At 46.6% G+C, this 22,652-nt stretch overlaps 1 protein-coding gene and 1 non-coding gene across 3 annotated transcripts in view; both read right to left on the bottom strand.

The window, feature by feature from the left end:
• Positions 1-22,652, bottom strand: part of LOC110502084 (ephrin type-A receptor 3) — a 160,131-nt gene that overhangs the window by 103,469 nt on the left and 34,010 nt on the right. For both annotated transcript variants that reach the window (XM_036959042.1, XM_036959041.1), the window contains exon 3: positions 19,976-20,636. In XM_036959042.1, coding sequence (XP_036814937.1) covers positions 19,976-20,636 — 661 coding nt within the window. The remainder of the gene's footprint in view (positions 1-19,975; positions 20,637-22,652) is intronic.
• trnaa-ugc lies at positions 2,585-2,657 on the bottom strand. The gene has a single exon. It is a non-coding gene; the product is annotated as a tRNA-Ala (tRNA).

Genomic DNA, 22,652 nt, shown 5'->3' with positions numbered 1-22,652 from the left:
CTGTTGGGTTAGAGGCTTTCGGGAGTGTGGAGGGTTGATGGGCTGTGGGCTGTTGGGTTAGAGGCTAGCAGAAGGCTGGAGGGTTGATGGGCTGTGGGCTGTTGGATTAGAGGCTAGGAGGAGTCTGGAGGGTTGATGGGCTGTGGGCTGTTGGGTTAGAGGCTAGAGGCTAGCAGGAGGCTGGAGGGTTGATGGGCTGTTGGGTTAGAGGCTAGCAGGAGGCTGAGGGCTGATGGGCTGTGGGCTGTTGGGTTAGAGGCTAGCAGGAGGCTGGAGGGTTGATGGGTTGTGGGCTGTTGGGTTAGAGGCTAGCTGGAGGCTGGAGGGTTGATGGGTTGTGGGCTGTTGGGTTAGAGGTTAGCAGGAGGCTGGAGGGTTGATGGGCTGTGGGCTGTTGGGTTAGAAGCTAGCAGGAGGCTGGAGGGTTGAGGCTGTGGGCTGTTGGGTTAGAGGCTAGAGGCTAGCAGGAGGCTGGAGGGTTGATGGGCTGTGGGCTGTTGGGTTAGAGGCTAGCAGGAGGCTGGAGGGTTGATGGGCTGTGGGCTGTTGGGTTAGAGGCTAGAGGCTAGCAGGAGGCCGTAGGGTTGATGGGCTGTGGGCTGTTGGGTTAGAGGCTAGAGAATAGCAGGAGGCTGGAGGGTTGATGGGCTGTGGGCTGTTGGGTTAGAGGCTAGAAGGAGGCTGGAGGGTTGATGGGCTGTGGGCTGTTGGGTTAGAGGCTAGCAGGAGGCTGGAGGGTTGATGGGCTGTGGGCTGTTGGGTTAGAGGCTAGCAGGAGACTGGAGGGTTGATGGGCTGTGGGCTGTTGGGTTAGAGGCTAGCAGGAGACTGGAGGGTTGATGGGCTGTGGGCTGTTGTGTTAGAGGCTAGCAGGAGGCTGGAGGGTTGATGGGCTGTGGGCTGTTGGGTTAGAGGCTAGAGGCTAGCAGGAGGCCGTAGGGTTGATGGGCTGTGGGCTGTTGGGTTAGAGGCTAGAGGCTAGCAGGAGGCTGGAGGGTTGATGGGCTGTGGGCTGTTGGGTTAGAGGCTAGCAGGAGGCTGGAGGGTTGATGGGCTGTGGGCTGTTGGGTTAGAGGCTAGCAGGAGGCTGGAGGGTTGATGGGCTGTGGGCTGTTGGGTTAGAGGCTAGCAGGAGACTGGAGGGTTGATGGGCTGTGGGCTGTTGGGTTAGAGGCTAGCAGGGAGGACAGTGGAGCTGTGGACAATACTATTACAGTCAAGCTGAACACTGGATGAAAGCATGGGGCAACTGGAATGTCCCCTACTGAGTCCACACATGGTGATTCACTCTGGCCCTACTGAGTGTGCAAAACACACACATGCACACATACACGCACACGCACACACACATACGCACGCGCGCACGCATGTACACACACACACACACACACACACACACACACACGCAGACTAAAAAACACGCACACACACAAACCCCCTACTGCACCCCTGCCAGACGGACAAAGAGAGAGAGGGGCCTCCCTTTGGTGGAGAACCACAGAACCAGAGAACCATGTCAGAGTACATTGTGCTTCCTGAACCTGGGAGAACCCAACTAGAACAGCCTGCACAGTCCAACAGTAGAACTATAGAGTAAAGCAAACAGGCCAATGGCTGTAGATGTCCCAGTTCAGTAACAGAGCTATATGATACACACTCCAATGTGAAGGTCAGAACTGCTCTGCTTCTCCCTCAACAGGAAAATTGGAGCACTATGGTTTGGTATGTTCCATATGGCATAACAGTCTCCCTCCTTTCTCCCTTCCAGTTTTTCCCGGTTTACCCCCTCTTTCCCCATTTCCCATAACTCCTGTTCTCGTGCCAGTGTGACTATTCTCCTCTCGTTAGTGTTTTTATAGGGCCATAAATAGACTGGTAAATGAATGGGTCCAGCGAGGCTGATGGAGGAGAGGAGGCATGGAGGGAAGGAGGGAAGGAGAAGAGGAGGGGTGAAGTGATAGATGGCATCATTACCACACTGCACATCTCACTTAGCAGAACTGTTGGCTTTGGAGGCTTTCTGCTTTTCTATTGAAGTATTCCTGGCTTAGCCCTTACCTTAACCATACATACAGTAATACACACACACACACACACACACACACACACACACACACACGCACACACACACACACAAAGAGGGAGGGATAATCATAATTAGCTCAATTAGTTATTGTTCAGACACCTGCAGACGATTATTTGCTGTGCGTCAGTAAGAAGAGAACAGAAGAGTGTTGGTGATCATCACATCCCAGCACCACTGTTCTCAACAATTAGAGAGATTTAGAAAGGGATTTAGAAAGGGATTTAGAAAGGGATTTAGAAAGGTATTAAACACACCTCCTGATGCTATTCTCTCTCACTGTGCTAACCTCCAACCTGGATACTGCAGGCCATGCACATCAACACACACAGATTAAAACACACAATATTGTGTGCACACTGTCAACCACACAGGCCATAGTAGAGGACACAAACTCAGATTGGACATGTGTTTGTCATTTAGCAGACGCTCTTATCCAGAGCGGAGTACAGCAGTGAGTGCAGACATTCACTACTTTTCATTTTATTGATATTATTTTCTGGTCCCCAGTGGGAATCAAACCCACAGCCCTGGCGTTGCAAGCACCACGCTCTACCACCTGAGCCACACGGGCAGAAAGACAGACAGACAGAAAGACACATACATACATAATGAGAGAAACACATTCACACACACATCCCTCTCAGCATTGCAAATCAGCAGTGATCATCTCATGGCATTAACTTGTCAGACGGAGCAGAGGCAGACTAAAACTGACAGATGAGATGATATTCATTCCAGAATAAAACAGTAATCAAAAGAGCCAAGCAACCATGACTAATGTATGACATTGTAATTAACACCTTATTTTGCCTATAATTATATGCAGGGCTAGCTACTGTGTGTGTGTGTGTGTGTGTGTGTGTGTGTGTGTGTGTGTGTGTGTGTGTGTGTGTGTGTGTGTGTGTGTGTGTGTGTGTGTGTGGGTGTGTGTGTGTCAGTCAGACATCAGCATGGTAAGAAAATGCAGATGACAGTTAGCAGCCTGTAACCTTTCAGGTCCTATTTAAATGTAAATCAATGGATTAATTGGAGCTCCCCCTCGTTGTCACTACAAGCTACACCAATTACTCTGTCAACGAGCTGTCACCATCACAACGCAATCTGACATGAGACAAGAACACACACACACACACTGCGATAGGTACACTCAGTTTTAGTGGGAAGAGAAGACATGTTAGACCTGTGTGTGACCTATACTTCCATCCTCTTTAACAGACGCCTCCCACCTGGACTTGAACAGGCTGAGAAGAGGAACAGGCCTCTCTCTCTGGGCATGAGAGAAGAGGGGAATTAAAAAGTAGAGATTCAAATGTATCTGGCTGATTGAAGAATTCATCTTGTTGGACATTCCTCCCTGGCATTTGGTTCTCCCTGTCTGCCCCCTCACCCTCAGTGTGTGTGTGTGTGTGTGTGTGTGTGTGTGTGTGTGTGTGTGTGTGTGTGTGTGTGTGTGTGTGTGTGTGTGTGTGTGTGTGTGTGTGTGTGTGTGTGTGTTTGCGTGCGTGCGCGTGTGTGTGTGTGTCGTACGGAGCCATCTTACATACAGTGTCCGCTGTAAAAGGTCAGTGCTCATCTGTGCAGCAATTCAACCTTTAAAGGTTGGCTCCCTCTTTAAGTGACAGACACTTTACAGCCCAGAGACAGATAGAGAGGGGGGAGGGGTAGAGAGAGAGTATAGAGAGTATAGAGAAAGGATAGAGAGAGGAGAGAGAGAGGATAGATTTCAGGGTCAGTCGTGGGGTGGATAGTCACAAAGACAGAGCTGCTGTGAAGAGCCATGTCACAGCGTTGTCCTCTAGGTACAGGAGAGATGCAGAGATAGAAGGAGGGAAGGAAGGAGGGAGAGATGAAGGGAGGAAGGAAGGAGGGAGAGATGGAAGGAAGAAGGGAGAGATGGAAGGAGGGAGGGAAGGAGGGAGCGATGGAAGGAGGGAAGGAAGGAGGGAGAGATGGAAGGAAGAAGGGAGAGATGGAAGGAGGGAGGGAAGAAGGGAGAGATGGAAGGAGGGAGAGAGGGAAGGAGGGAGAGAGGGAAGGAGGGAAGGAAGGAGAGGTGAAGGGAGGAAGGAAGGAGGGAGAGATGGAAGGAGGGAAGGAAGGAGGGAGAGATGGAAGGAGGGAGGGAAGGAGGGAGAGATGGAAGGAGGGAAGGAAGGAGGGAGAGATGGAAGGAAGGAGGGAAGGAGGGAGAGATGAAGGGAGGAAGAGGATGACTGAATAGGGAGGGATGAAGGGAGGAAGAGGATGACTGAATAGGGAGAGATGAAGGGAGGAAAAGGATGACTGAATAGGGAGGGATGAAGGGAGGAAGAGGATGACTGAATAGGGAGGGATGAAGGGAGGAAGAGGATGACTGAATAGGGAGGGATGAAGGGAGGAAGAGGATGACTGAATAGGGAGGGATGAAGGGAGGAAGAGGATGACTGAATAGGGAGGGATGAAGGGAGGAAGAGGATGAAGGGAGGGATGCCATGGGGTCTGTGAAACAGCTTCATTCTGCAGAAGCACTACCAGGAAGTAGATCTAAAATCAACACAAAATCTCTCCTTAGAAGACCTCTAGTCCAGGGTTATGTTCATCACCTCTAGTCCAGGGTTATGTTCATCACCTCTAGTCCAGGGTTATGTTCATCACCTCTAGTCCAGGGTTATGTTAACTACCTCTAGTCCAAGGTTAAGTTCATGACCTCTAGTCCAGGGTTATGTTCATCACCTCTAGTCCAGGGTTATGTTCATGACCTCTAGTCCAGGGTTATGTTCATCACCTCTAGTCCAGGGTTATGTTCATCACCTCTAGTCCAGGGTTATGTTCATCACCTCTAGTCCAGGGTTATGTTCATCACCTCTAGTCCAGGGTTATGTTCATCACCTCTAGTCCAGGGTTATGTTCATGACCTCTAGTCCAGGGTTATGTTCATGACCTCTAGTCCAGGGTTATGTTCATCACCTCTAGTCCAGGGTTATGTTCATCACCTCTAGTCCAGGGTTATGTTCATCACCTCTAGTCCAGGGTTATGTTCATCACCTCTAGTCCAGGGTTATGTTCATCACCTCTAGTCCAGGGTTATGTTCATCACCTCTAGTCCAGGGTTATGTTCATCACCTCTAGTCCAGGGTTATGTTCATCACCTCTATTCCAGGGTTATGTTCATGACCTCTATTCCAGGGTTATGTTCATCACCTCTAGTCCAGGGTTATGTTCATCACCTCTAGTCCAGGGTTATGTTCATGACCTCTAGTCCAGGGTTATGTTCATCACCTCTAGTCCAGGGTTATGTTCATGACCTCTAGTCCAGGGTTATGTTCATGACCTCTAGTCCAGGGTTATGTTCATGACCTCTAGTCCAGGGTTATGTTCATGACCTCTAGTCCAGGGTTATGTTCATGACCTCTAGTCCAGGGTTATGTTCATGACCTCTAGTCCAGGGTTATGTTCATGACCTCTAGTCCAGGGTTATGTTCATGACCTCTAGTCCAGGGTTATGTTCATGAGGTGAGTATAACTGAACTCATCCAGAACACTTAGTTCTGTTTTGCATTACAAAGCTTTGTCTCTTCTTTCTTCTTAGTGAACACAGCCATGGTTTTTCTAATCACTTCCCTCCATCCCCTCATCCCCAGGTTTCTCTTCTGTCTATCAGCTTGGCCGGTCTCCACACATGGCTGGTCTGGGCATGCTCTGTTGTGTTTGGCATTCAGACTGGAGAGATGGCTAAATGCCTGATCACTGAGGCCTGACTGGCTTTAATCAGCTGAGGACACACACACACACACACACACACACACACACACAGCTCTCCCTAAAGTGATGACTGGACTGAGGAACTAACTGCATCCTTGGGTCAGATAGTTTCCTGGCTGGTGGAGACAGATGGAAAGATCTAGTTTATTTGGTGATCTGTTCACACACAGGTCCCAGTGGAGTGTTACCTACAAACCTGACTAAGACATAGGAGACAACAATATACACAGCACACTTCATACAGCGAGGTCAAGGACTCACACACACATCTCAAGCTGCAGTGAGTTGGACGTGGGGGTTGACGGTGTCAGCTGAGGGATACAGTACTGTAGAATGTTACTTCTGCTCTCAGCTCTCCATCTGTAACCCTGCTGTACATGCTGACTGATGATTGTTGAAACGTCAACCTAAACCTGACATCGCTCTGCATCCTTTCCTGCTCGTTGCTTCATTCAACATTTCTCCATAACCACAGGCATCCACATCCCGTTCCAGAAACATGTGAAAGCAACACACAGCAACCACACAGGCCTCATAGCTGTACAGACAGAACAAGATACACAGGCCTCATAGCTGTACAGACAGAACAAGATACACAGGCCTCATAGCTGTACAGACAGAACAAGATACACAGGCCTCATAGCTGTACAGACAGAACAAGATACACAGGCCTCATAGCTGTACAGGCAGAACAAGATACACAGGCCTCATAGCTGTACAGACAGAACAAGATACACAGGCCTCATAGCTGTACAGACAGAACAAGATACACAGGCCTCATAGCTGTACAGACAGAACAAGATACACAGGCCTCATAGCTGTACAGGCAGAACAAGATACACAGGCCTCATAGCTGTACAGACAGAACAAGATACACAGGCCTCATAGCTGTACAGGCAGAACAAGATACACAGACCTCATAGCTGTACAGGCAGAGCAAAATACACAGGCCTCATAGCTGTACAGACAGAACAAGATACACAGGCCTCATAGCTGTACAGGCAGAACAAAATACACAGGCCTCATAGCCGGACTACTAATTAACAGTTCTGTCAGAAATCCCATAACCTATTGCACACAGCGCATATAAACCTGGTACATCCACAATTCAAAGTAGGTCTCAGTGGAGGTGACCATATAATTCTATGGGAGTGACCTACCTTACTGATTAAAGTATTTGTCATCAATTCATTTTAGCGAATCACTCTCCCGGGCCGGGGATGCATACCTGTCTCCCTCTTACCTGTCTCCCTCTTACCTGTCTACCTCTTATCTGTCTACCTCTTATCTGTCTCCCTCTTATCTGTCTCCCTCTTACCTGTCTCCCTCTTACCTGTCTCCCTCTTACCTGTCTACCTCTTACCTGTCTACCTCTTACCTGTCTACCTCTTACCTGTCTACCTCTTACCTGTCTCCCTCTTACCTGTCTACCTCTTATCTGTCTACCTCTGATCTGTCTACCTCTTACCTGTCTCCCTCTTATCTGTCTCCCTCTTATCTGTCTACCTCTTACCTGTCTCCCTCTTACCTGTCTCCCTCTTATCTGTCTCCCTCTTATCTGTCTCCCTCTTATCTGTCTACCTCTTATCTGTCTACCTCTTATCTGTCTCCCTCTTATCTGTCTCCCTCTTACCTGTCTCCCTCTTACCTGTCTCCCTCTTATCTGTCTCCCTCTTTTATCTGGCTCACTCTTTTATCTGTCTACCTCTTACCTGTCTCCCTCTTACCTGTCTCCCTCTTACCTGTCTCCCTCTTACCTGTCTCCCTCTTACCTGTCTCCCTCTTATCTGTCTCCCTCTTACCTGTCTCCCTCTTATCTGTCTCCCTCTTACCTGTCTCCCTCTTACCTGTCTCCCTCTTATCTGTCTCCCTGTTATCTGTCTCCCTCTTACCTGTCTCCCTCTTATCTGGCTCGCTCTCTTATCTGTCTCCCTCTTATCTGTCTCCCTCTTATCTGTCTCCCTCTTATCTGTCTCCCTCTTACCTGTCTCCCTCTTACCTGTCTCCCTCTTACCTGTCTTCCTCTTATCTGTCTCCCTCTTATCTGTCTCCCTCTTATCTGTCTCCCTCTTATTTTTTTATTTATTTCACCTTTATTTAACCAGGTAGGCTAGTTGAGAACAAGTTCTCATTTGCAACTGCGACCTGGCCAAGATAAAGCATAGCAGTGTGAACAGACAACAACACAGAGTTACACATGGAGTAAACAATTAACAAGTCAATAACACAGTACAAAAAAAAGAGAGTCTATATACATTGTGTGCAAAAGGCATGAGGAGGTAGGCGAATAATTACAATTATGCAGATTAACACTGGAGTGATAAATTATCAGATGGTCATGTACAGGTAGAGATACTGGTGTGCAAAAGAACAGAAAAGTAAATAAATATAAACAGTATGGGGATGAGGTAGGTAAAATTGGGTGGGCTATTTACCAATGGACTATGTATAGCTGCAGCGATCGGTTAGCTGCTCAGATAGCAGATGTTTGAAGTTGGTGAGGGAGATAAAATCTCCAACTTCAGCGATTTTTGCAATTCGTTCCAGTCACAGGCAGCAAAGAACTGGAACGAAAGGCAGCTAAATGAGGTGTTGGCTTTAGGGATGATCAGTGAGATACACCTGCTGGAGCGCGTGCTACGGGTGGGTGTTGCCATCGTGACCAGTTAACTGAGATAAGGCGGAGCTTTACCTAGCATGGACTTGTAGATGACCTGGAGCCAGTGGGTTTGGTGACGAATATGTAGCGAGGGCCAGCCGACTAGAGCATACAGGTCGCAGTGGCGGGTGGTATAAGGTGCTTTAGTAACAAAATGGATGGCACTGTGATAAACTGTATCCAGTTTGCTGAGTAGAGTATTGGAAGCTATTTTGTAGATGACATCGCCGAAGTCGAGGATCGGTAGGATAGTCAGTTTTACTAGGGTAAGTTTGGCGGCGTGAGTGAAGGAGGCTTTGTTGCGGAATAGAAAGCCGACTCTAGATTTGATTTTAGATTGGAGATGTTTGATATGAGTCTGGAAGGAGAGTTTACAGTCTAGCCAGACACCTAGGCACTTATAGATGTCCACATATTCTAGGTCGGAACCATCCACGGTGGTGATGCTAGTCGGGCGTGCGGGTGCAGGCAGCGAACGGTTGAAAAGCATGCATTTGGTTTTACTAGCGTTTAAGAGCAGTTGGAGGCCACGGAAGGAGTGTTGTATGGCATTGAAGCTAATTTGGAGGTTAGATAGCACAGTGTCCAAGGACGGGCCGGAAGTATACAGAATGGTGTCGTCTGCGTAGAGGTGGATCAGGGAATCGCCCGCAGCAAGAGCAACATCATTGATATATACAGAGAAAAGAGTCGGCCCGAGAATTGAACCCTGTGGCACCCCCATAGAGACTGCCAGAGGACCGGAGAGCATGCCCTCCGATTTGACACACTGAACTCTGTCTGCAAAGTAGTTGGTGAACCAGGCAAGGCAGTCATCAGAAAAACCGAGGCTACTGAGTCTGCCGATTAGAATATGGTTATTGACAGAGTCGAAAGCCTTGGCAAGGTCGATGAAGACGGCTGCACAGTACTGTCTTTTATCTGTCTCCTTATCTGTCTACCTCTTATCTGTCTCCCTCTTATCTGTCTCCCTCTTATCTGTCTCCCTCTTATCTGTCTCCCTCTTATCTGTCTACCTCTTATCTGTCTCCCTCTTATCTGTCTCCCTCTTATCTGTCTCCCTCTTATCTGTCTCCCTCTTATCTGTCTCCCTCTTATCTGTCTCCCTCTTACCTGTCTACCTCTTACCTGTCTACCTCTTACCTGTCTACCTCTTACCTTTCTCGCTCTTACCAGTCTCCCTCTTACCTGTCTCCCTCTTACCTGTCTCCCTCTTACACTCCCCTGTCTCCCTCTCTCCTGTCTCCCTCTTACACTCCCCTGTATCCCTCTTACCTGTCTCCCTCTTACACTCCCCTGTCTCCCTCTTACCTGTCTCCCTCTTACCTGTCTCCCTCTTACCTGTCTCCCTCTTACCTGTCTCCCTCTTACACTCCCCTGTATCCCTCTTACCTGTCTCCCTCTTACCTGTCTCCCTCTTACCTTCCCCTGTCTCCCTCTTACCTGTCTCCCTCTTACCTGTCTACCTCTTACCTGTCTCCCCCTCTTGTCCTGCTGTCATAGCTACACCACTCTCACCCATCTCTGTCACCCCCACTTCTAACCTGCACCCCACCCAGCACTGGGGGTCTCCCCAAATAGCCCCCCCCCCCCCCCCCCCCCCCCCTCACATCTCTATCTGGAACCCCTCCACCCCTCTCTTTCTACCCTCTTCCTTCTCCTTCTCCCTCGCAAAACCTCTCCCGGGCCAGTGATGCATTCCTGGCCTGTAGTTAGCAGCTTTGAAGTCAACAGCACCATAGGAACCAGAGAACCAGAGCCTGCTGTAGAGAGGTACTGCCTGGCCTACTGTCTAGCCCCAAGCCCTGTCAGCCTTTTCTGGAAGATAACCTGATCAAATATTGAATAAGCCCTCCTCTTGTGTATGGGGCTTGGCCCAGGATCTAGAGACAGACAACACTGGGGCAGGGGGCCAGGGGCCCTCACACACACACACTGGTGTTGCCTGGAGACTATTGTTCTGTTTTCTCCTCCCAGTGGTGTATTCCTGGTTTAGACTGGCTGAATGGAGTCTTTAATAAAACCTCTATGTTTGGGATCTGAACTCTGTGTTATGTACCGTAGACAGCTTCTCTCTCCCTCTGGAGCCCCCCAGCCACTGCAGACTGGAGACAGTGTTATTGCTGTGGGCTGCAAACACTTTAATTAGTTTGCTTCGGTAGAATGGGGTTGAGAGGATTCTCAAAAAGTCAAATATCTCTGGAGGGGTTTGTGCCTGTTGCTGTTTATTTTCTGTGTTTGGGGCATCTTGCCATCTGCATTCCCCTCAAAAGCACTCTCTCACACACACACACAGCAGAATACACTCAGATTTAGTCTACAGTCACTGTGAGGGATTTATCTGGACTCTGTCTCAACACAAATATGATGGCTGGAGGAGAGTTATCGATCGGACACAGATCACTATATATCAATCTCCTTTACTTACGCCATGGAGAGTTCCCCTTGGCTGTCAGAAATGGTAGGTTTTGGTAATACGGTCTCAGAGTATACCTAAAGCTGTTAACACACTAATGGTACTAGTTTCAGAGTATGTGAAAAGCCTGTCAGATGGGTGTGAGAGAGTATGTGATAGAAGACTAGACCTTGTGGAACCCTGAGCTTTGCTGCTCTGATCCAGGCTCATGGTGGAGAAATCTAGGTATATTCTCTGTGTGATCAGGCCCATGGTGGAGAAATCTAGGTATATTCTCTGTGTGATCAGGCCCATGGTGGAGTCATCTAGGTATATTCTCTTTGTGATCAGGCCCATGGTGGACTAATCTAGGTATATTCTCTGTGTAATCAGGCTCATGGTGGAGTCATCTAGGTATATTATCTGTGTAATCAGGCCCATGGTGGAGTAATCTAGGTATATTATCTGTGTAATCAGGCCCATGGTGGAGTAATCTAGGTATATTCTCTGTGTGATCAGGCCCATAGTGGAGTCATCTAGGTATATTATCTGTGTGATCAGGCCCATGGTGGAGTAATCTAGGTATATTCTCTGTGTAATCAGGCTCATGGTGGAGTCATCTAGGTATATTCTCTGTGTGATCAGGCCCATGGTGTAGTCATCTAGGTATATTCTCTGTGTAATCAGGTCCATGGTGGAGTCATCTAGGTATATTATCTGTGTGATCAGGCCCATGGTGGAGTAATCTAGGTATATTCTCTGTGTAATCAGGCTCATGGTGGAGTAATCTAGGTATATTATCTGTGTGATCAGGCCCATGGTGGAGTAATCTAGGTATACTATCTGTGTGATCAGGCCCATGGTGGAGTCATCTAGGTATATTCTCTGTGTGATCAGGCCCATGGTGGAGTCATCTAGGTATATTATCTGTGTGATCAGGCCCATGGTGGAGTAATCTACGTATATTATCTGTGTGATCAGGCCCATGGTGGAGAAATCTAGGTATATTCTCTGTGTAATCAGGCTCATGGTGGAGTAATCTAGATATATTATCTGTGTGATCAGGCCCTTGGTGGAGTATTCTAGGTATATTCTCTGTGTGATCAGGCCCATGGTGGAGTAATCTAGGTATATTATCCGTGTGATCAGGCCCATGGTGGAGAAATCTAGGTATATTATCTGTGTGATCAGGCCCATGGTGGAGTAATCTAGATATATTATCTGTGTGATCAGGCCCTTGGTGGAGTATTCTAGGTATATTCTCTGTGTGATCAGGCCCATGGTTGAGTAATCTAGGTATATTCTCTGTGTGATCAGGCCCATGGTGGAGTCATCTAGGTCCATGGAAACAGTCATGCTGAGGGTTTATGACGGAAACAACCCCGGGTCGGGTAGTGCAGGATAACCAGAGTGTCCCTGTCACTGATAGAGAAACCAGTGACACACACACACAGGCTCTGATAGAGAAGCCAGTGACACACACACACAGAGGGAGTCACAGGCTCTGATAGCTTCCATGTGGGAAATGACCTCGCTTTAGGAACAATATAAGTCCAGGGCTTTGCTAACAAAGAGGTGTAATTGGTTCGAACTCAAAAATATGCTGCATGAAGTTGACTTCATTATTCAACGCATCGGGGAAAGTGTACACAGACGTTTCGACTTCACAGCCCTCTTCAGTGTGGTCTACCTGTAATACAAATTAGCCACAAAGAGATACATAATCATTATTGGATATGGGAGCAGGCATGAAGGGCAACTCACAAATCAATCGCCCCAGGTGTCTGCTCACCTAAACACATAGCCCACCAAAAAAGACATCAAGCAAAGATGTTCATAAATAAGTGGGGCCAACTCGTAAATGATATGCACAATCAAACAGTCTAAATGACAGTGGTCTCAGGAGGAAAGTGAACGTGTGCGTGTGCGTGTGCGTGTATGTGTGTGTGTTATTAAAGGTGAGTGCAACATTCGCTCCTAGCTAAGGTGTCAAGCCCTAACCGGTCCAGGTGAAATCACATACAGGATAACAAATCCCAAAGACACACGTCCACACTATTCCTCACTAGAAAAGCCTTAGTGAAAAGTCCTCCTTGCTGTGAAAACCCTGTGAGACTATGATCTGCCTCTGAATGCACAATGCTCTCTCCAGCTGAGGTTACACTCACTCACCAGCCAGTGAGGCTTAGGAGGAGATGGACCCAATGCTGAGCCAGCGTGACAGAGGAGGTTAGAGACGCTAGCAAGAAGCACAACACACACACTCTACTGCAAGAAGCACAACACACACACTCTACTGCAAGAACTACAACACACACACTCTACTGCAAGAACTACAACACACACACTCTACTGCAAGAAGCACAACACACACACACTCTACTGCAAGAAGCACAACACACACACTCTACTGCAAGAAGCACACCACACACATACTCTACTGCAAGAAGCACACCACACACACTCTACTGCAAGAAGCACAACACACACACTCTACTGCAAGAAGCACAACACACACACTCTACTGCAAGAAGCACAACACACACACTCTACTGCAAGAAGCACACCACACACACTCTACTGCAAGAAGCACACCACACACACTCTACTGCAAGAAGCACACCACACACACTCTACTGCAAGAAGCACTGGGTTGAAGTTCTGGAGCAACTTTATCACTAGCGCTAACATGTGCATGTTCTTCTAGAGATGCTGTCACTTATATAACACCAGGACCTCTAGGGAGTAGAGTGTGTGTGTGTGTGTGTGTGTGTGTACATGTGAGTGTGTGTGTACATGTGAGTGTGTGTGTACATGTGAGTGTGTGTGTGTACATGTCAATTGAACACCACTTTTTTTACACTGCTCCTCACCCTCTCACTAATCGTTTTTCCCTCTGCTCTCTCTCACACACACACACACACACACACACACACACACACACACACACACACACACACACACACAAAAAGATTCAGGCATGCATGTTAGACTGTGATTCTATAGCCGGGACCATGAGCTATTGGGCCAGGCCTGCGTCATTCTGACCCCCACAGCCTATTTGGTCGACTCCAGATTGCTCCAGTCCACTACAGACCGCCAAAGATCACCACAGAGCATTTACTGTGAGTCCATTACAAACTATTTCCAACAAGTTTAGACCAATTCAGAAACGGTTTCAGTCCACCTCAGCGCTCCTCATTGAGGCTGAAAGAAGTACCAGTAGCTCTGGTAGGGTCTGTGCCAGAGTGTTTTAATGTGATTTTCTTCGAGGCAATCAGTAACCCATTGTGTTTGAGCGTGTACCTCCAATCAGGTTTGGGGTGTAACGGATTACAAAACAACTCTAACTGGAATACGTTACGATACCAGAAAAAACATTGTAATCAGATTACATATTACTTCTAAGATTACTTTTCAATTCAGAAAGGATGTGACAAACTGTATTCGACAACTTTCTGTTTTCTCAATGACATTCAAATCAACACTGAAAAAAGGTGCAAGTTTGAGTTTGTTCCATCTGAGCGAGTCTGACCACAAGTCAGAGACCACTAGGATGACACACCGAATGGGTTTGATGGATCGAGGGAAAAGAGCAGGAATAGGCTTTTGTAGGCTACAGTCCAAGCTATGTCTTCCAATGGTGCGACTGCTGTCGGCGTCCAAAGATTATCCAACTTGAATAAACACTTGGAGGTCAGGATGACAGCAGTGGTGTAGTCTACGGGTAATACGGATATCACTTATTATTAATATCTTCACAGCGCATTGATGTGAATCACACTGCTGCTCTCTCAATTAGATATTTGCGCCTTACGGGTTGTGGTTGTTGTGGATGGCTGTTCACAAATGTATACATGTAAGTGTATTTTAACCCAATAATGATTGAATTCAAGAAATTTAAGATGGTTATAAATCATTGTTTTTTGCGGCCAGTAGAAAGCAACAGCTGCAGTGCGGATCCCAGCCTACGAAATAGAATGTGGAGGGAGTTCCTCCCTTCTAAACTCCCCTGTGCCATTCTGCTCTATACTGGCACAGTTTTTGGTAGTTCTCAAAACATGCCATTCCGAGAGCAGCATTTCTTTTTTAACCCGAAGCAAAGAGCCCAAAGAGTCCTTCATGCCAAAAAAATCTTAAACAAGAGAGTAGGCTAATAAGTACTTTATTTTTGGATTATGCTCAGGAAAAACAATTTGGCTAATCCTCAGCGCATTCCGAAAGTATTCAGTCCCCTTGACTTTTTCAACATTTTGTTACATTAAAGCTTTATTCTGAAATTGATTAAATTACTTTTTTCCCTTATCAATCTACACACAATACCCAATATTGACAAAGCGAAAACAAATGTTTGCAAATGTATTAAAAATAGAAAACCGAAATACCTTATTTACATAAGTATTCAAACCCTTTGCTCTGAAACTCGAAATTTAGCTCAGGTGCTTCCTGTTTCCATTGATCATCCTTGAGATGTTTCTACAACTTGATTGGAGTCCACCTGTGGTAAATTCAATTGATTGGACATTATTTGGAAAGGCACATACCTGTCTATATAAGGTCCCACAGTTGATAGTGGATGCAAAAACCAAGCCCTGAGGTCAAAGGAATTGTCCGTAACGTTTCGAGACAGGATTGTACCGAGGCACAGATCTGGGGAAGGGTACCAAAAAATGTCTGCACCCGGTTGCGATGCAGTGCCTTAGAGCGCTGCACCACTCGGGAGGCCCTCAGAACAAGATTATTGACGAAAAACGCTAACCAGCGCCTTTTCAGGGGAAAGTAATCTAAAAGTGACTGAAAGTAATCAGATTATGTTACTGAATTTTAGTAATCCAAAAGTTACGTTACTAATAACAATTTTGGACAGGTAACTAGTAACTGTAATGGATTACATTTAGAAAGTAACCTACCCAACCCTGCCTTCAATGCAACACAAACATGTCAGAGACTGTATCACTCAAACTAAAGGCCACGTGTATGACTAAGGCCAGTGTGTGACCTCTATGTGTATGTATTTTCTGTCTTTGTGTCCGCTGTGTTAGGCATGAACTCGCTTGAGCTGGCATTCTGAGAGACCCAAACTGCTCAACACACATGAACACACACACATGAACACACACACATGAACACACACACAGTGTGTGAGCAATAGTGAGCAGTCTTGCTGCTTGCCTCCATGGCAACACAACCCCCCCCCCCCCCACCCCCACACACAGCCTAAAAGAAGACCCGAAACATCTACAGATCAAATCGCTACACAGTTACAACTCCATAATGACCAGAGCCCATATTGACAGAGAGCCAGTACTGGCCCATTGTTGTGTTACTGATGTTCTGGAGATGATCTGGCTAATGAACATCAGTGTTTAGACGAAGAGACCAATCAATTTCTCCACAGTCATCTAAACCACTTCTAAAGCCAGTGTCAGCCTAGAGGAGGTATCAGTGGTGAAAGATAAATGTAGAGTGTTCTTTCTTTCACACACACGTACACATAAACTAAGACAGGGTAGAAACAACAGCTAACATCACATGAGCCGATAGATCAGCACCAATATATTGCTCAGAACTGGGAACAGTGTGTGTGTGTGTGTGTGTGTGTGTGCGTGCGTGTACATGTGCGTGCGTGTACGTGCCTTAATTTGTGTGTGTGTGTGAGTGCATGTGTGTGTCTGATAAGTAATAAGGACTAGTGTGTGTGTGTGTGTCTGACAAGTAATACGGACTAGTGTGTGTGTGTGTGTCTGATAAGTAATAAGGACTAGTGTGTGTGTGTGTGTCTGATAAGTAATAAGGACTAGTGTGTGTGTGTGTGTGTCTGATAAGTAATAAGGACTAGTGTGTGTGTGTGTGTCTGATAAGTAATAAGGACTAGTGTGTGTGTGTGTGTCTGATAAGTAATAAGGACTAGTGTGTGTGTGTGTGTCTGATAAGTAATAAGGACTAGTGTGTGTGGGGACTGTGTGTCTTGGTAAATCCAACAGGAATGTAAACCCTCGTCTCTCTCAGAGGAACTGGCGAACAGCTGCTGACACACACACACACACACACACACACACTGTGACACACACATCCGGCTGGATTCTGAGCGGCCTGTGTTTGCTGTTTTAAGCTCAAATTAAGTTTGGAGGACTTACACTGATAGTAAAACAGTGCTAGATCACCTACTCTGGTCCATTGTAACGCCAGAGGACAGCGTCACTCCTCTCCACTGGGCGACAATGTCTGTCCATAAAACTGCACTGAACAACTGTTTGTTACTAGCATGATAAGGTGAGGTGTCTACCCATCATCTCTCTACGGCTGAAGCAGATACAGCCTATTACAAGGTTGAGATCCAGTTAAGTGAGACCCTCCTGAGTGAGGTGACCTTCAGTGCTCAGACAACGTTACATTACTGGCAAAGCACTTTAAGTACATTGAACTTTGCTCTTAATGCTAGCAGACAATGCTTGAATGCACGCACACATGTGTGTGTACACACAAAGAAACACACACATATAGACTGAAGCACACCACATACTGTATACACTGAAACACACCACATACACACCGAAACACACCACACACACACCGAAACACACCACATATACACTGAAACACACCACATATACACTGAAACACACCACATACACATCGAAACACACCACATATACACTGAAACACACCACATATACACTGAAACACACCACATATACACCAAAACACACTACAAATACACATTGTATACACGTTGTAAACACTGAGACATATACACTGAAACACATCACATATACACCGAAACACACCACATATACACTGAAACACACCACATATACATTGAAACACACCACATATACATTGAAACACACCACATATACACTGAAACACACCACATATACACTGAAACACACCACATATACACTGAAACACACCACATACACATCGAAACACACCACATATACATCGAAACACACCACATATACATCGAAACACACCACACACACACCGAAACACACCACATATACACTGAAACACACCACATATACATTGAAACACACCACATATACATTGAAACACACCACATATACACTGAAACACACCACATATACACTGAAACACACCACATACACATCGAAACACACCACATATACATCGAAACACACCACATATACATTGAAACACACCACATATACACATCGAAACACACCACATACACATCGAAACACACCACATATACATCGAAACACACCACATATACATCGAAACACACCACATATACATCGAAACACACCACATATACATCGAAACACACCACATATACACCAAAACACACTACAAATACACAGTGTATACACGTTGTAAACACTGAGACATATACACTGAAACACATCACATATACACTGAAACACACCACATATACACTGAAGCACAACACATAGGCGGCAGCAGGCTAAACCTGTGTAGATGGACGGAGTGTTTGTGTTCTTTTGAAGCCTCACTATGAAAACATCCCTCAGCTTCACACACATTTCTGAACAAACACACAGAGCTATGGAAAGGGATAATTATGACAGTTTAATACAAACTCTACTAAATCCTTCAAATACACTCTGAGGCCTATACAAACACATAAAAACACGCACACACACACACACACACACACACACACACACACACACACACAGCAAAGAGGAATGGAAGATGCTGCATCACTTCTCAAAGAAAACACACTCCATTAAATATTCAGTGAACTATAGCAGTAAAGCGTTTCTCTTCATCGTACTCAGAGTTACACTAACACACACTGCTAGGAGAATTAGGTCTGGATACCTAAACATTTCCCTGCGTTAGCCACTCTGCTACCCGCCGCACATTACACTGGCCCCCCAACACTCATCTGTCTGTTAACACTAGGGGCCTGGTGGACGAGCTGCGCACATGGCCCCTCGCTGTCGCTGTTCATGGGGGGCTGTGTGTGTGTGTGTGTGTGTGTGTGTGTGTGTGTGTGTGTGTGTGTGTGTGTGTCACAGAGCAGCTGTCACAGACTGGCGTAACATAAGCCCTTATTAGACTCCATTAGTCGTCAGTGAAACTAATAAGAGATTGTCAAATACACCCAAACATTCACACTACTCACACTGACAGGAGAGAGAGTGAGAGAGAGAAAGAGAGAGCGCAGCAGGAGGTATTGCCTCACACTACCATTTGTCTGTCTTCCTTTTAAGGGAAAGGAGCTTCTCTCTGTTACCCTTGACACCAGAACTTGAACTATGAGATTCGCTTTGATCTTTCATTGCACTAAACATGGCTCATTCATCCTTCCACACACGCATCCATAGAATAGTGAATGCACAGAGAGTAGATCAATATCTTCACGTAGCGCTCAACACAGCACATTCCCATCTGAAAGGAGAGAAGAGGAGTAGATGGTCTCTTGGCGTGTCGGAGCTGTAGTCATTTCTTTGGGCTCCCACTGGAACCAACACACACTATATCACCATATTATAATATCTTTAAGCACCATATGATACAACGTCATCTTCTCCAGGCCTATTTCCCAGCCCTGCACCCAAGTCAAAACACCCAAAACACCAGCCCAGTAACCTTTCATGACCCAGTCCTCAGCAGCACACACCCTTCTCTCTGATATCCCCCTCTCTCCATGGCCTCCAACAGCAGACACACACACAGAGAACTATGATCCTTCCTCTGTTCTGATGAGGTGAGAGAGGAGGAGCTCACTGATATACAGTAACTACTGCAAGCTGGTCCCTGTACCATATACAAACACAGAACTCCTCTCTCAACCCTCATACACACATCCCGTATCTGGTTTCTAGTGGTAGAATGAAGGCCAGAGGTGGCCGACAGATATAAGGTGTGTGTACATGTGCAGTAGATCAGGACTTTACCACAGCTGAAACCACACTTTCAAAACATTACAAGGTACTGTACACACTCAGAGCCAATGTTGAAGTCACTGTATTTTTCAGCAATGGAGTGGGAGGGAGGTGGAAGAGAGAGATAAAATAAAGGGGAGAGAGAGGGGGAGAAAAAAAGTATAAAAAGAAAGAAGGAAATGCATTCAGTGAACATTAGAACTCTGTCTTACCTTGGCAGGAGCTCCCTCTGTCCTCATAGCCAACGTTACACAGACACTTCCCTATGGGCACTAGCCACTCCCCCTCTGTACTACAGTACATACGCGGTGGCTCCTCCTCCTTGGAGTGATTGACACACAAGCCCTTCACCTCCACCAATGACTGAGAGTCCATTGGCACGGTATCAGGGAAGGAGGCCAAGTTCCTGACAATGAATGGGCACTTCTTAAAGTAGACCCTGACTGACACCAGGGCCACACACGCCCCCACGTCCTGGAACGCCAGGTAGAAGCCCTTCTTCGTAACAGGCCCCACCTCCCGGACCTCCGTGTTGAGCTTCAGAATGCGGTCCCCCAGGTCCATCTGGGTGAAGCTCTCGTCTGCAGCGATGGTGTCGATCTTAGAGAACTGGTGTTCTCTGAAGTGACTGCCCTGGTCCTCGTCTGTCTCCATGTACAGCAGGTTGAAGGTCTCCTTGCAGGTCCCCAGGACCAGGGGGATGGAGTTACAGTCTCTCAGGGTGAACTTTAGCTCCACGTAGATCTTCTGGGCCGACTGGCGGGGGATCCAGTTGGTCCTCAGCCAGTTGTTCTGACTGTACTCCATCACGTTACACACCTGGAAGGTCCTGATGGGAGTGTAGTGCTCGTCTACTCCGCTGATCTCCTCCCACTGAGAAGACGGGGAGATGCAGGGGGGAGGGATGAAAGAGATGGAAAAGGGAGGAAAGAGAATGAAGTAATTCATTTTCTAAACACACCAGGATACTCATACATCATGTAGTTTAGTCTCCCAGCGGTTAAACATTGAATCAAAGCTGTGATGAATAGGGAAACACTTGAACAATGGTTATTATTGTGGCTAAAGTGACACGTGTTATAATGTATGGCTTTAAATGCCATTATTCTCCATCAGAGTGAGTGGATAAATGAATGGATAAGTATTTCTTACACACAGAGGCCTGCTCTGGGTAAGAGAAACTTTAGTTTAATGATGAACGGAGAGTCTGTGTTTTCTATTACAATAATAGTGATTTATTTGGCAACCAACAGCATTCATAATTTCTCTCCTTTTAACCCTCTCTTTCTCTCTCTTTCTCGCTCTCTCAAGGCCTCTACTAAAGCCAGGTATTCTTTTCATTCACGTCTTCTACATATGGAAGTCTCTTTACATCATTAGAGGGGATTCTTTCTCCTCTTCATTCCACAGACCTTTAGCTTCCACTCCTAAAGGTCTGTGGTCTACAGCTACTCAGCTGCTATCCCTGGCGCAAGGTTAGGAACAAATTTCTCCCTCTCTCTCTGAAAGGAGATCACTGTGGGACGTAGGAACCAGGATTTATACTATTATGACTTTATGTCTTCATGTACAGCGATATGATGCTAATTAAAATAGATCAAATTTGACTCAGCGATTTGCTCTTTCCACTAATACTGTCTTGGTATGAGTTCCCTCTGGGATGCACACACACACACACACACACACACACACACACACACACACACACACACACACACACACACACACACACACACAGGCATGCCAGTGTGGTTAGAGAGGGAAGCAGGGGTTAGAAATGAAATCCAGGTGGCAGCACAGAGTAACTGAGACTTGCCGTGTGTGTGTGCGTGTGTGTGTGTGTGTGTGTGTGTGTGTGTGTGTGTGTGTGTGTGTGTGTGTGTGTGTGTGTGTGTGTGTGTGTGTGATCCTATTCCAGAGAATGGCTGTGCTTTAAACCACTGCTGCCAAAACATATGAAAATGTTTATGTGTGGTGCAGCTCATACACTGGAGAATAGCATATTACATGGACCATCCCCTTACATACATGACATCATTATGACAAACTTCACCCCTCCCTCGCTCCTTTCCACTCTTTCTTCCTCCCTTTCTGCATCTCTCTTTGACACACACACAGCATGAGATGTCATCTCTCAACTGCACAGGCTCTCGCTCCTCTCCAGCTCGGATGATGACAGTGGGCTTGTATAATTATCTCTTTGCAGTACTGATACCAACAAGGGGGAGAGGGGGGGATAGAGAGAGGAAGAGAGATAAAGAGAAGGAGAAATGAAATTGGGAAACCAGTTGGTATGTTTGGCAAAGCCCTAACCCTACACCAATGTGTACATTGGCTATGAAGCCAGGCCAATGAGCACGCACACACACACACACACACACACACACACACACTGGCAGCTAGCTGAGTCTCTGGCAGCGGGGCAGTGAGAGAGGCGAGCTGGTGTTTCAGAGAGGGAGATATGTAATAACCTTATAATCCTTCTCCTGATCACGTTACAGTGGAATTACATTGGTTAGACAAGACTGTCATGTCTACAGTCCTGTAGTAGTATTATATACATGACCTCTGTGATTTAGCCTCACACACACACACACACACATTCACCACACACATTCACCACACACACACACACACACACGGGGCGGCAGGGTAGCCTAGTGGTTAGAGTGTTGGACTAGTAACCGGAAGGTTGCGAGTTCAAACCCCCGAGCTGACAAGGTACAAATCTGTCGTTCTGCCCCTGAACAGGCAGTTAACCCACTGTTCCCAGGCCGTCATTGAAAATAAGAATTTGTTCTTAACTGACTTGCCTGGTTAAATAAAGGTAAAAATAAAAAAAAAATAAAAAAAAACATTCACCACACACACACACATTCACCACACACA

This window comes from Oncorhynchus mykiss, chromosome 22, assembly GCF_013265735.2.
Source record: "Oncorhynchus mykiss isolate Arlee chromosome 22, USDA_OmykA_1.1, whole genome shotgun sequence".
NCBI lineage: Eukaryota > Metazoa > Chordata > Actinopteri > Salmoniformes > Salmonidae > Oncorhynchus > Oncorhynchus mykiss.
Note: the sequence above shows the minus strand (reverse complement) of the source record. Positions and strands in the feature narration are given on the sequence as shown.